This window comes from Crinia signifera, chromosome 5 (genome assembly GCF_055691185.1).
Source record: "Crinia signifera chromosome 5, ASM5569118v1, whole genome shotgun sequence".
NCBI classification, from domain to species: Eukaryota; Metazoa; Chordata; class Amphibia; order Anura; family Myobatrachidae; genus Crinia; species Crinia signifera.
This window is the reverse complement of record NC_139221.1, coordinates 164,740,187-164,755,002: the sequence shown is the minus strand read 5'-3', so window position 1 is coordinate 164,755,002 and position 14,816 is coordinate 164,740,187. Positions and strand designations below refer to the sequence as shown.

Genomic DNA, 14,816 nt, shown 5'->3' with positions numbered 1-14,816 from the left:
TGTATACAATTTAGACTATCTGCAAAAATATAGTGCAGATCTGCACTATATAGTCTATGCAGCCAAGACTTTCTGCATGAGATCCAGATGAGATTTTGACTATATAGTCAAAATCTCATCTGGATCTCATGCAGATTGTACAAGTGTGTACACACCATAAGACAATGTGACGTGGCCTATACCTGTGGACTATAATATATAAAATTTATTTTATTAACAAACTAAACTCTAGTGTTTGACCCCCGGAAACAAAAACAGGGCACACCACAACAAATTATAGAGGGAAAAGTGTGAAAGGAACAGTCTAAAACGGATGCCAATACATGTACTTTATGTTATATTTTGAGGAATAAAGGCATCATGAGGAATGTGTTGCTTCTGTAGGAGCTTAGGTGCTATAAGAGTTAATTTTCATTCTCCCTTTTACTCGCATGCCGAGATGCTTGCGCATCCCACTCTCAGCAATGGACGCACGAGCGTGTGAGATGCTCGTGCATCCATGTCCTTTTCCCGCCTGCCAGATCGCCATCCACCAGAAACCTGCGGATGGTGGTCTGGCAGCAACACTGAGAGCAGCCCCATCTGTATATGTTAGGACACTATCCCTATTCTCCTAAATTACATGAGTAGTAAATGTAAAAGAACCTTCAAACACTGACTTTTAAATGTGCATCTATGGCAGAGATGGGGAACGGTTGTTAAGCTACATATCAACAGTTTTGCTATTTGGCCATACTAAAACTGTTGCAGGGCATTTTGGATGCGTAGTTCAACAACAGCTGGAGGGTCAAAGGTTGCCCATATCACCTGTAAAATAATTAAGAACACAGCCTGGAGCTGGAAATTTGATATTGGTCCACACTGATTAACATTATTTTAATTAATTTATATTATTTATGACACCACCGGTGGTTATGAATTTGTTAGGTGTTTAATAAATTGTTTTTCATTTATTCAAATTGTATATGTATTATTAGGTGCCACTAAGGTCTTGGAGCACCCACTGTCTCCGGGAGTTATGCCCCTGCCAGCATAATCTTTTTGATATATTTGTACTATACAATTATTGAGAGTTTTAAATTTCTAGTGGTATACATTCAGTTATAGTACAGACATTTCAAAGTGATTATAACATTTTCTCATACCTTTCTCACCCTAATATAGGAATTTAGGGATTTTTTTAACGTTTTTTTTTTAAATGTGTGTGTGTCTTACATCATGTTTTAATGTATACATTTTATTGAAACCTGGCTGAGTGCTCAGACAAACAGAGTTTCCTCTGTGATCCCCTGGGATCATCTTAAGAGTATAGAAGTGTCAAAAAAATAAGTCATGGCATATGAAAAAGAGAAGTTATAGCCGCTTACAATACCCAGATTGTAAACTGTGTGAGAAACAATTGGGGAGCAGTGGCGGTGGACCCAAGCCCAGAGAGGACCCAACTTCGGCCCTAGGCCTTGTGCGCATTGGCTCTCCCTCCGGCCAAGGATCCAACCAAGGCCCCTGACTTGCTGCCCCCCCTCCCCGAGCCCCACAGCAAGACAGCCTCAGGATCTATCCATGCTGGCTGACTCCTGTGGTTTGCTGAATGGGAGATGGCCTGTTGAGCCGGTCCACTGCAGCCCTGTGAGTAGCAACTATCAAGATGGCGCCACCGATGGCTGTCTAGGATCTGTGTCGCTCAGCCAATTTTTTATGTTCCCCATGTCTCCCCTGTTGTGTCCTTATCTGTACTGTTTTTTACCTATCTGGGTGTTGCAGCGACCAAGTGGTGCCGCTGACGGCTGCCTAGGCACTGTGCAGCTCATCAAACATATGCTCCCTGTGTCGATAACTGTACCGCCTCTGCTTATGGATACCTATCTGGCTGCGGCAATGACCAAGTGGTGCTGCGAATGGCTGCCTAGGTGCTGTGCAGCTCAGCTAATATATGTACCCTGTGTCTCCCCTCTACACGTACATCACCCTCCCCAGGGTACATCTAGCATAGACATGTGCGTGTTATGTACTGTATTGTTACTGTTTAACTGTTACCTAACTGGCAGTAGCACAGCAATCCAAATCGAATTCCTAATAAACGCAAGTATACCTGGCCAAATAAAGCGGACTGATATCCTCAATGGTATGAATAAAAAAATTATTATTATAGGAGGTTGGTTGGGTTCATGGCGCTCATGATTGTTTTAGATCTCAACAACCAGCCTACATTTTCCATATATGTGAGTTTAGCAGCTATATCCAACATGTAATTTAGAAGCGGCCAGAAATGTATAGGATTCTTCTTCTGTATGACAACAGTATTTTTTGCTTGTTTGGTAAATATTCTGAAGATCACCTATATTACCTGCTTTCAGATGCAACATACATGGTTTCTGATCTGCTGTAGTGAGAATAATTTGGCCCACAAATAGAAACATGAAGAATCTATGAAACTATTCAATAAAAAGGCATGTACAGCTACTGTAGGGAGGAAGCACACCATGCACAGCTATAGCTGGTACCTCTTCAGACCAAGCAAGGAGGAGGACATTTTTCCAATGAACTGAATACAATTTTAAGTGATCCATGTAAAGTCGGTTCAGCTCCTGAAAGGTACATTTTGCCATTCAATCTCATTAAACATCATTAAAGTATTTAGGATGCAAAATGTACAATAGCAGATTGGAAGAATTGCATCATAAAATTTATATTTAAACAAACTAGAGCTATTTGTATACATAAGCCAGTTTCCCAAATGTGTTCCTCAAGGCACCCGAACAGTCTAGGTTTGAAGGATATCCATGACACAGAACAGATGTTTAAGTCAAACTGATTGAGGTATGGATTAAGTCACTGTGCCCAAGCTTGGTTATCCTGAAAATATAGACCATTAGGGTGTCTTGAGGACTGAATTTGAGAACCTCTGATATACACCTAACAATGTTTTGGGAGGCACCATTATCATTAAGATGGCTTGTAGGGGAGTATTTTACTATGTATCACTCCCAAATCAGAAGAGCAGTAAAGGTGAATGAAGATGACACAGCAGCGTGAGAGAACTGAGAGCAAGGTTTCAGCTTACACACATCTATTCAATTAATTATACAAAAAGTATACCTACTGTAACTCACAACTCAAAATAATGTAGCCAGTACATTCATTCAGTGGATAACCATTCCTGATCCAGAGTTTAATGAGCGACAAAAAACAACATGATAAAAAACCTGTTTTCACAGATAATGACAATTATTGGATTGAATGGGCAAATCAAGATTGTCCGACAGGTTTGATCTTGCCAATCAACCTGACCCAACAGCAGCACACAGAGAATAGGTCTGACACATTCTAGATGTATGGGCTACATAAAAAGTATGTATCGTAAACAAGAAAGAAAGAAGCAAAAACAAAGTATATGTCAATTATACACATTTCTGGAATAAGACTACACTTTCCTTTGTTAATCATCCAATTTTACCCCAATGCCTACATTCTGTAATATTAGGCGGATATAAAATTCTAATCAGGTGTAACTAGAACATGTTAACTTCAGTAAAAAGGTAGTAAATAATTCTCCACAGAAAATAATTCCAAAATTTCAGTAAAACTTACATCCAAAATTTCTTCATATTTTTTAACCGTTCTTTTTAAGTCTTCTTCTTTTTCTGCAATCTTTTTATGAAGCTGGGTTGTTTCTATGTAATGAGATTGCATTAATTCGGCCTCCACCTCCTGTGCTTTGCCTTTAGGAAAGAAAGATTTGTGAGGCCATAAATTCATATAAATTAATTTAAATTGAGGGAAGGAAGAGTGTGTATGCGTACCCACCAGGTGTCAGGGTTCTACACGTCAGGAATGCTGCTGTTGGTCATGTGACCGACAGCATTTTAAGCGCTGGTCTCCTATACACAACCTCTTAATTCCTATCCCCTAAACTTCAAGCCTTATATTTATTTATTTTTTATCTAAGTTCTGTGGAAGTCTAGGTACACACACGCCATTATGTGATAGTATGGCCACCATTTTGGTTCGCAGAGTTGCGCAAATAAAGTTTCCATACCCGAGTATGTGTGACAATGTGGACCAGAAGAGTAGACATACTATCACACATAAATTCATAATAACACACTTACACGAAATGAAATATAGTTAAAAGGTTTAGAACGCCACACATAGCTTAGTTAGCCCTGCACACACCTGTCTATATCGTGTTTAGTACCGTTCCGCTCAGTTCATTATGCGAAGTATTCCGGTCATTGCGAATATGTCGCAATGTACATTGCCCGATAGTTATGGACATAACTATCCATATTCCAGAGACAGTTTCTGTTGTAAGTAGTTAACAAAGGAAACTAGCTCAAACCGGTTCTTATCCTTGCTGACGCCGAAACCACCAAACAAAGGACTCTTAAAGTTCACTCCCCTGCACCTGGTCAGACCAGGTACAGCGTCTAACCTCCAATCACAGTGGACCGGACATATGATCTCTGACCAATGAGAATGGCCTTTGACCTCCCCCTTCTGACCCTATAAGATAGGCGACCCGGAGCAGGCTCGGTCTCTTTCGGCACATCTACTTTCCCTGGACCTTCCTACCGGACTATAGTTCATTCCTGAACGATAGTGAGCTCTGACCGGACTGCGCTTCGCTTACTAGATGACCACGGTAAACGGTTGCATTTTCACGGTATTTATTCTTATAAGTATTGTTGGCTGATTGTGTCTTGTAACTGTATTCTTTCCCCTTAGTAGAGTCTGTTTAGTATTCATTGTTAGTATATTGTATTACCTGTTATACCAGTTTATTCTTATTTCTGTAACCCCCTTTTTGTCCATTAGGGACTCAAATACAACCTTTTTACGGAGCTCTTATCTCCATATTTCTATACAGTGGTCGTTGTCTGTTTATTCGCATAATAGCGATAAGGTATATTGCGGACACAGTCCGATAAGGTATATTCGCAGATTAGAGACAAAGTACTGCGAAGGAATCTCTGATTAAGGTATTGGTTCTTGGTATACATAATACAATAAAAGGTACGCTACGCTGCGCTACGCTTTGTTCACACGTAGCTAGGTATAAAGGGTACGTTGGTTGCGGACTTATTACGTAATCAACGCTTTTCACTTATTGTCACTCTGGTTATATTTTAATCACCATTAACAGTTCAGTAGTTACCAAACACGATCCTCAGGGCACACCAACAGTCCAAGTTTTACTGATATCCATGGCGGAGTACAGATGGTGAAATCAAAATGAATGAGGAATTAATTAATCGATGCTCAAGCATAGGATTTTCTTGAGGACAGAGTAAGGCAGGCATGTCCAAACTATGGCCCTCAAGCTGTTGTGAAACTACAAGTCCCATAATGCCACCATTTTGCTATTAGGGAATGATAAAACTTTGGTAAGGCATGCTGTGATGTGTAGTTTCACAACAGCTGGAGGGCCACAGTTTGGACATGCCTGGAGTAAGGGAACAGAGTTTGGGAACCCTTGCTCTATCTCATGCACTTTTATGAAAGCATAGAAATATTCTCCAATTTAGCCAAATACAGGACCAATTAGATTATATGTTCTATCTAAATTTGACTGACATGTAGGGCAACACGAATGTACAGATGTGTCCTCATACATCTTGCCTCAATAAACCAAGCAGCAGAAGATACTGGGTATAAGTAAGCTGACAGGTCCCATGCAACTCTGTTACCCACTGGGAGGCTTTTTCTTTGCTTTTTACTTGAAGCGCTATGTGAATAAGATGCACAAGTACACTCTGCTGATTAAAAGGTTATGCATTACATCAATATTCTGTGTGTGACTGTGGCTGTTTCTGTATTTGAAATGCTACAATATTGTGTTTTCCAGGAGAACACTGAAGCATAGCATTCCGTATTTAGATACAGCCACAGATATAAGCATTCTTCACTAGATTATCTCAATTAATATACAGAGCCTTTACCCTTAGGTTACCAACATATGGTTCTAAAACCACACCAAGCCAGGTTAAGGGGGGGCACAGGGCCCACCATACCATAAAAAAGTGCAGATTAGGACTGCTGATCAACATGTCACCATGGTAGGCTGCATCTCAGTGCAGCACAGTGCTTGGGAGCAGGCTGCTGCTGCAAGGATGTAGATGCATTTGCAAAGTCTGCTCCTAAATGGCATGGGCAGGACAACCGGGCACTAAGAGCGGGTGTAGAGGCCAGTCCCGACGGGTCAGGCGAGGCAAAGAGTGGATGCAGCTTGGCTGTCTCTGTGGAGCAGGCCTGAATGGTGTGCAACCAGTGCTGTGCCCCTATTCAGTGCATGGAGACTCTACATCCTCTTAGGATAGCCAATGCCTTCAAAAGATCCACATACACAGTGATGGAGCTACCACAGTCATCTAGAGCTCCAGTACATCTAATGTTTAACTCTCCTACCTCAGTGTGCAGGACATACTGTGCTTGAAGTAGTGATGGAGGCATCCAGGAGCAAATACAGGATTTGGGGAAAGGGATGGGGTGGAGGATTCTAAATACAGTATCTGAATATTATATCTATCTATCTATCTATCTATCTATCTATCTATCGTATAAAGGGGATGAGGTTAACATCCTGGAGGTCAAAAAGATCAGGATCCCAACGCCAGAATATAGACAGTCTGGATACCGATTAGTCAGTAGGCAGGACTAGCTAGCGGGCCAGGGAAGGGGGGTTTAGGTACTAGTGGTGATACTTAGAGTTAGGCTGCGGAGAGGGGAAGGTTAGGTTTAGGTACCTACAGGGGGGGTTATACTGTGGGCGGGAAGTTAGGTTTAGGCGGCAGGTGCAGGGGTTACGCACTAGGAGGGAGGGTTAGGAATAGGCTGCTAGAAAGGAGGGTTAGGGGGGTAGGGGAGATGGTTAAGGTGCCTTCCCAACCACTGTCTGTATTTGCACTACCGGGATCAGTATTATGACTGGGATGCCAGAATATTGTATGCTTCCTGCATATAAAACTCAGCGCCTGGAGGCACTCCACTACTATTACAATTGACTCCAGTGCCATTCACCTCCTCTTACATAGATAGTTTCCAAGGAAGGCACTCAGATATTTATCATACAAAAATACTGTGTATTCAAGACATATCTAACATTTTCAGGGCTATAAGAATATAAGACGGGACATTTATCCGAAAGTGATATGTTTTCAAAGCACAGTATTTTTACTATGAATATGTTTTCAAAACACAGTATTTTTGACTATGAATGTCTTTGGAATGTACCCCGTATAAAGATATATTACAGCCAGCCTTAAGGAAAATTGCACACTTGCATAAGGTAATTTTTCTTAGGGTGCCATTCTATGCAAATGGTCCTTGCAAAACATACGGTCTGCCTTGGATAGTGGGGGTTTGAAAAGACGCTACAGAACCCCTAACCCTGTAGTCAGGGTTGCTGTACCCTGCCTTAATAGCTACTCAGACGCAGGAGCATCTCATTGCTGGAGCGTCTGAGACGCTCCTGCGTGTCAAACAGATGGAGCGCCTCTCCGTCTGCGCCAGCATGATCCCCTCTGCGTCAAAGAGAGGGGAGAGGGGATCATACTAGCGCCGGCGGTGTGAGAGGCGCTGAGTAGGCTTGCCGGGGACAGAGATGCAGTTCCCGGCAACAGTACGGTAGTTACTTGTGTAGTTTCACGGTGGCAGCCTATGCTGATAACGTAGCTTAGGCTGCCGCCGTGAAGCTACTCAAATAAGGCAACCGTTGGGCTATGCTGATAATGTAGCTTAAGCTGCCGCCGTGAAACTACACAAGGCAGCCGTTGGGCTACGTTAATAGCGTAGCTTCAAACGTAGCGTAAGCTGCCGCAGTGAAACTACACAAGTACCCCTTTTTTTAATTTGTATGTTCTCTCTGGCTTCCAGTCCCTTTCCTTTTACCGGCCATTTCTGCTCTCTTATATACTCAATTATACATTTGTCCTCTATCTCTCCGCTCATGTGCTCTTCTGTTATTCATCCCATGAAATGCTGTAGGCATTTGAGGTGGTAACAGAGAGTCTCAGAAAATGGAGGTTCATCAGGTTACAGGTATGTAAAAACCAGCACCTGTGCCATCAGATGCAGAATCACTGGTCTTGGCAGCTTAGCTTGGCCATTCCGCATCACAAATTTTGATCTTAAGGGCCCATTACTCTTAAATGCCCTGGGAAGGGCCCCAAATCCTTAATCCTGCACATAAACTAACTGTAGATTACATGCAGTTTTGAGGAAGAAAATAAATGACATAAAGTTCCACACTTTACTTAACATATGTATTTAAAACCGGACAAACATTAGGGAAATGTCATTGCTGACGAGTGCCCAATGTCTTCAGGATAACTGATCTGTACAGACCCACTACATCTAAATACCTTGCAGTGTAACTTCACTAATATTTCTTGAAACATCAATCTTAAAAGTCAGATGAATGATCCTAAGGCCCATAGAACTAATTGGAAAATGTGCATTATTTTGCATTTTTTGGGCTCAAAAAAAAATTGAATCATAGTTCCAGGGAGCCTTTTAGTCTTAATCTTGATAACACTTGTTTCAAATAAAACATTGCAGCTTCACAACAGAGAGGACAGCATTTTCACATGCCCCACACACACATTGATATAACCAATACCCTGTGGGGCAGATGTATTAAGCCTGGAGAAGAGATAAACTGGAGATAAAATGGAGATAAAGTGAAAGGAGATAAAGTGAAAGGAGATAAAGCACCAGCCAATCAACTCCCATTTTCAAACACAGTTCATTGGCTGGTGCTTTATCTCCTTTCACTTTATCTCTTCTCCAGGCTTAATACATCTGCCCCACTGTATGTTAGGGCTCGAGAACCGCATGCAATAAATACAGAGGGATAAGCTAATAATCATACGCACCAATTGTCTCCTGGACAGCTATTTCAAGCTCACGCTCTTTTTGCGCCATCTGTGTGTTAACTTCCCTCATTAGCTGCTTTAAAGCAGAATTGTGCTTTAATTGTGTATCCTCCTGCTCATATCTACATAGGAAGAAAACAAGAATGGTGGGAACTGAGAACATGGCAAAAGTAAAGTCTTGACTATAACAAATAAATAATAATATTTTATGTCTGGCTCCTACATAATATAAAGGATTAAAAACTGTGAATAAGAAAGAGGAAAAATAGACAGATCATAGAAAAAATAATAATAATTAAAAAAAATTATAATAAAAGAAAAACAAAAGCGTTACGGAAAACAGATTTGCATTCCCCAAACTTACTTAATTTTCTGCTCAGCTTCATCCAACAGTTCCTTCTTTACCAAATCTAGCTCTTGATTGTGTTCCTTTCGGAGACTCCGCATGTCTTTCTGAAGCTTGGTTACTTCCTTTCTGAATTTTTCTATGTTACCTTCTGCTTCTTGAAGTTTCAGCTTCAACGTGCTCTCCTGAGACTGGAGTTCATCAAATAGTACCTGTAGCTCTTCATACATCCTTGATTTCTCTTGCATTCTCTCATTAGAAGCTTTCAACTCTGAATCTTTGGCCACTAACCGTTCTTGTAAAGAGGCCAAAGCTTCCATATGTTTGGAAGATAACTGATCAATAGTTAGCTTCTCAGCTTCCCTATCATTCTCAATAGACCGCTCTTTGTCTGTCATCATCTGCTCACTTTCACAGAGTTTGTTTTGAATAATCTCAACCATGTCTTCTAGCTCTTTTACTCTCTGTCCCTTTAACATCAACTCCTCTCTTATGTTAGACAATTCACTTTCTTTGTTACGGTGTTGCTCTAGCAGCAGTGAGTAGTTCTTCTCAAGTTCTTCCTTCTCTTGGTTCAGACCTTCTTGTAAGGCTTGGCCTTCACTCTGCATTTGTACCTTTAGTTTTTGAAGTTGTATTTCCAGATCTTGCCTAGACTTTTCCTTTTCTTCCATCTGAGACATAAGATGCTTTTTCACAGAAGCAATTTTCTGCTCTGCTTTTTTCTTCAACTCTGCCATCTTTTTGGTGCTTTCAGCAGTAAGTCTATCTTCCAATGCTTTGAGTGCTTTATCTTTGCCATCAGAAAGTTCTGTTTTCAGCTGTTCCCATGCAATTTCTCTTGTATTAGACTCCTCTTTCAAGGTCGCAATTTCCGTTTCTAGTCTTAGCATTTGCTGTTGCACTTCTGCAGAATTGTTGTCTTTTTCTGAGGACACACTTTGGATATGATGAAGCTGCTGTACAAGTTCTTTCTTTTCCATACTCTCTTGCTGAATTTGCCTTTCTACCTCTGTCATTAAACTTTCCTTTTCAGTGATCAACTGGTCTCTTTCGGTTTCAAGTTGCTTAATCTTTAAATTTTGGCTTTCTACATGGGTCGTCAATTCAATCTCTTTACCATTTCTCTTTGCCCAATCCGCCTCTGTGTTCTTCCGATGAGTTTCAAAATTTTCTGTAATCTTTTGAATTTGTTCATCCTTCTCTAAAATTTGTTTATTACTCACTCCAACCTTTTCTTGCAGATCTTTGATGGTTTGGTGGTTTTGCACAAATTTGAGTTCTGCTTTTTTCTTCCATTCATCCAGCTTGCTTTTTAATTTTTCCACTTCTTCTATAGAGCTTGTTTTCTCTTTAGTTAAATCTTCTATCTTAGACATTAAGTCTTGAATTTCATTCTGTAGTTGTTGCTGACTTTCCCTGTGCTGAGAACTAAGAAAAGTTACAGCCTTCTCTTTTTCTGACAAGTCTACACTGTTCTCAAGTCTTACTTTTAGTTCATTTACCTCGGCATCTCTCTCTTTTAGTGTAGCCGACAAAGATGTAACAGTGTTGATATTTTCTGAGAGGTCTTTCTTCAATTGCGTAATGCAAGATTCTTTCTCATCAGCTACTTTCTGCTGGTTGCCCTCTTCTTTCCGTAAGTCCTCTTTCTCTATGGCAAGAACATTCAACTCATCCTTCATAGACAAACAAACTTTTTCTTTTTCCTGTAATAATTGAGTGGCCTGGGTCAAAGATGTATTTACTAAAATATATTCTTTAGTTATTTGTTCAAGTTGATTCTCCAGTTCATGGATTTTGTCCACATGCTTTGAAATTATTTCTTTCAATTTAGATGTCCCCTGTTCACAATGTGTAATCCTCAATATCAATCTGTTCATGTGATCATTATATTTATTACTTAGTCCTGAAGTCATTGATTCTAACAGCAAGGCAACTTCTTTGTAGCAGGACTCCAATTTCCTTTCTTGATCCATTAATAGTTGAGTGCACCAAGAATCCTTTTGCAACAGCTTTTCTGCCATTTCTTTAGTAAGTGCAGCAGACTCAGTCTCTAGTGATTGACATTTTATTTCTGCTTCTTGTAATTTATCAAGTAATTCATTTACTCTGCTCTCACCCTCTTTTATTGTTATTTTTAGCTTTTCAAGTTGCTCCTCAAGGATGGTTTTATCATTCAAGAGCAACATGCATTCATTTTGTACTTTTTCAAGCTGAGACTTGACATTGGTTTCACTGTCAGTTAAGGTGAGAACTTTAGCAGATGCCTGTTTTAGGGTGTCTTGTAATTCATGGAAAGATATATCTAATTTACTTTTTTCTTCCCTTAGCTGCATTATTTGTTTGTCTGCATCCTCTTTTTCTTTGCTCATATTAGTAAACCGCTGTTTAAACTCTGCAACCTCTTGGTCTTTTTCCTGAAGTTCTACTTCATGTTTCTCCCTCAGTTCTTCCACATGCTGGTTTAGCTTCTTCTCCCAGGTCTGTATGGTCTCCTCGGTCTCTCGCTGGTGAGTATCTTTTATACTCTGCACCTGCTCCTTGTGGTTCTGCTCCAGCTGAGACATTGCATCATTAATTCCAGCTGAGCTGGCATGTGCCATTTCCAGCATTTTCTCATTAAATTGCTTTTCTTTATTATTAAGCTCGATTTGTTTCTTTTCCAGCTCTTTTTTCAGTTTACTTTCCATCTCAGAATATTTTTTCTTCGAACTTTCTTGCATTTCTTTAATTCTTTGCTTCATTTTTTCAATCTTACTGTCCTGACTTTTAACCTTTGCTTGGTATTCCTCTTGCAAAGATGCCATTTTCTTCTCTTTAGAAGATATAGTTTGGTTGAGCTCTATAACGAACTGGTTCTGAGTTTCTTTGAGACTCTGGGTTTCAATTTCCTTCTCTGAAACCATTCTGGTTAATTCATCTATCTGACCCTTGTACTCATTGATCTTTGTCTCCGATTGCAATGTCAGAGAGTTAAGCTGATCAGTCATGAGTATGGTTTGCTCTTGAACTTTTAATGCAAGAGTTTGTACCTGTTCTTTATGTGAATCAAGGCTCACAGTTAGAATCTTCAGGTTGGATTCTTTTTCCTCCACTACATTTTTTAAATGGTCTCTCTCCTCATTTAGAATGGCCAACTTCTCCTGCATAGTGGTTAACTGAGCAGCATGCGTCTCTGCATCCTCCTGAGTCATCTTCTCGTGTGAACAGCGCAGCTCTTCTAACTTGGCAGAGACAGATTTATAGTCTTCTGTAGCCTTTTCGACAGCATTCTTTAGTGTTTGCTTCTCGAGTTCTAGCTCATGCTCCTTTCCATCTAACAAAAGTTTAAGGTGATTGATTTCTTCCTTCAGGCCTTTTTCAACCCCCTGAGTCATGGTCTCCTTTTCTTTTTCTATGGCACCAACATGCTCTTGGTGCTGTTTCTCTAACTCATTCAGCTTAGATTCAAAATCTTGTTTCAGCTTGTCCATCTCATTCTGACATGCAAAACGTTTCTCCTCAATGTCCTGACGTAATTTCTGGGCTTCACACAATTCAGATGAGAGGGCTTCTAGCTCCGTTTGCTTCACATCTAGCTTCTCCAAAGTTTTTTCATTCATTTCTACGATATGGGCCTGGAATATTTGCTCCTTCTCTTTTATCTGCAGATCACATTCTTGCTGGTATTTCTCTTTTACTGTGGTGATGGCTGCTTCATGCTCTTGTTTCAGACTTTCAAGCTTTTCTTTTAAGATTTTTTCACCTTCCTGTTGTTTGAGTTCAAGCTCTTGCTTGTGTTTTTCCATAATCTCAGTGATTTCTGCATTGTGCTTGTTTGTCTCACTTTCCATTCGTGTCGCCAATTCTTCTGATTTGCTATCACTATCTTGGGATGTTTTGGCAAGGAAACTCTCTAACTCAAGAATCCGCTGTCAAAAGAAAGTTGCAAGATAAATATAAACCTCAAAAAATTAGCAAATACATTTTTTCATATAAAATATAAAAAAAAAACAGCAGTCACATGCTACTTCATAATTGGCAAAAATTGGTAGAATTAAAAAACGCATTTGTCTATATTTCTTTAAACAGTGTTGCTATAAATTGAATTATGACTGTAATAATTTTCTATATATTAAGACAAGTGTATATAATAAAGGAATAACTTACAATTGTCTAAATTATAGATGGAAGACACCCTTTATTTACGTTAGCTACATTGCCACGAATCTAATCTAAATCCTACAAACAAATTCGATCCAGGTTTAAATCATTTACAATATACCATATTATATGAAAACTTATTGATTGATTTATCGTACCATAAACATTTAGTTCGATTATCTTTGGTTTTAAGTGGTTATAAACATTATTTGATTTCATTCAATGTAAATTAGAAACGTAATTTAAAAAGTGGGAAGGTGGTTTTTCTGGTTTCAAGACAATAAAAAATAAATATAAATATATCTCTAAACACACCGTCCGGCATTCTTCAAGTTCCTGCTGCATTTCTTGAAGTTGGTTTTCAGTTTGAGACTGAATGGCTTTCTTCTGAAGCTCCATTTCTTCTAAAGCTAGGAGTGCTTGCTGTTCTTTTTCTTGCATAGTATTTAAATGATCATCTTGACTCTTAATCTACAGTGCAATATTAAAAAATCAAGAATGAGTAGTTGTAAAATTATACTGCATTAGGACACAATATAGTGGCAATATCAGTAGTAGCATAAATCTAAAATACCCATAGCTACTCGCTATATTTCCATACATCATAGTTACTAGATCAATAATTGGTATAAGTACGGAATTACATTTAAAATCAATTTAGAGGCAAGCTAAGCCTCAAGACTTACCAGGTCTGCTTTTAATCTTTCTTGGTACTCCTCTTCCAATTTTTTAAGGCTTTCCTTGTATTCCTGCTCTTTATTCTGCAACGCTTCGGCGTGTAATTTTTCCAATTCAAGAACACGTGCCTCATGAGTTGTCTACACAAATAAGGAGGTAAAAATCTAGATCACCCACATAAATAGGTACAAAGAAGATTCAAAATGGCAAGTTGCAATATACGTAGAGAACGGTTAATTCTTAGAAAACAGCTCATACCTTCATTATGTCGACAACCTCCTGCTTGACACGACTAAGCTCCTTTTGGAGATTCAGACGCTCTTCCTCACTAGCTTGCTCTATGGCTTTAATCTGATCTTCCATTTGTTGCTGGTCTTTTTTGTGAGCCTCCTCTGAGCTCTGGGAGGCACCTACAGCTTTTTCTAGTTGTTCAAATGCTAATGTGAAAAGAAGATAGTAAATATTCAATAAAGCTGCATGTACTGTACAAGGATATCCATGTAATATTTTCGCAAATACAACTTTGTACTTGTACATATCAATCGGTGGCAACATCAGACCATTTTACTAAAGGGTTAATTAAATTAGGAGCAAAGACAGCAATACACTTTGCATATCAGCTGCCCCTAAACTGCAGTGGTTTATGGTGACATTTCTGAGTTCTAATATGGTGACAATGGCACTTAATGGGCATTGCCAGCAATTCGCCTGACTGATTTACTGTTTACATTACACTCACAATATTAACAATTAGCTTTGTGTCGTTTTTCGCT

At 39.5% G+C, this 14,816-nt stretch overlaps 1 protein-coding gene across 3 annotated transcripts in view; it reads right to left on the bottom strand.

Annotated features, from left to right (window-relative positions):
- GOLGA4 (golgin A4) overlaps nucleotides 1-14,816 on the bottom strand; it is a 107,872-nt gene that overhangs the window by 22,567 nt on the left and 70,489 nt on the right. For all 3 annotated transcript variants that reach the window (XM_083188235.1, XM_083188236.1, XM_083188237.1), the window contains 6 exons: nucleotides 14,302-14,480; nucleotides 14,052-14,183; nucleotides 13,681-13,836; nucleotides 9,238-13,133; nucleotides 8,874-8,995; nucleotides 3,589-3,719 (listed from right to left, as the gene is read on the bottom strand). In XM_083188235.1, the coding sequence (XP_083044361.1) occupies nucleotides 3,589-3,719; nucleotides 8,874-8,995; nucleotides 9,238-13,133; nucleotides 13,681-13,836; nucleotides 14,052-14,183; nucleotides 14,302-14,480 (4,616 nt within the window). The remainder of the gene's footprint in view (nucleotides 1-3,588; nucleotides 3,720-8,873; nucleotides 8,996-9,237; nucleotides 13,134-13,680; nucleotides 13,837-14,051; nucleotides 14,184-14,301; nucleotides 14,481-14,816) is intronic.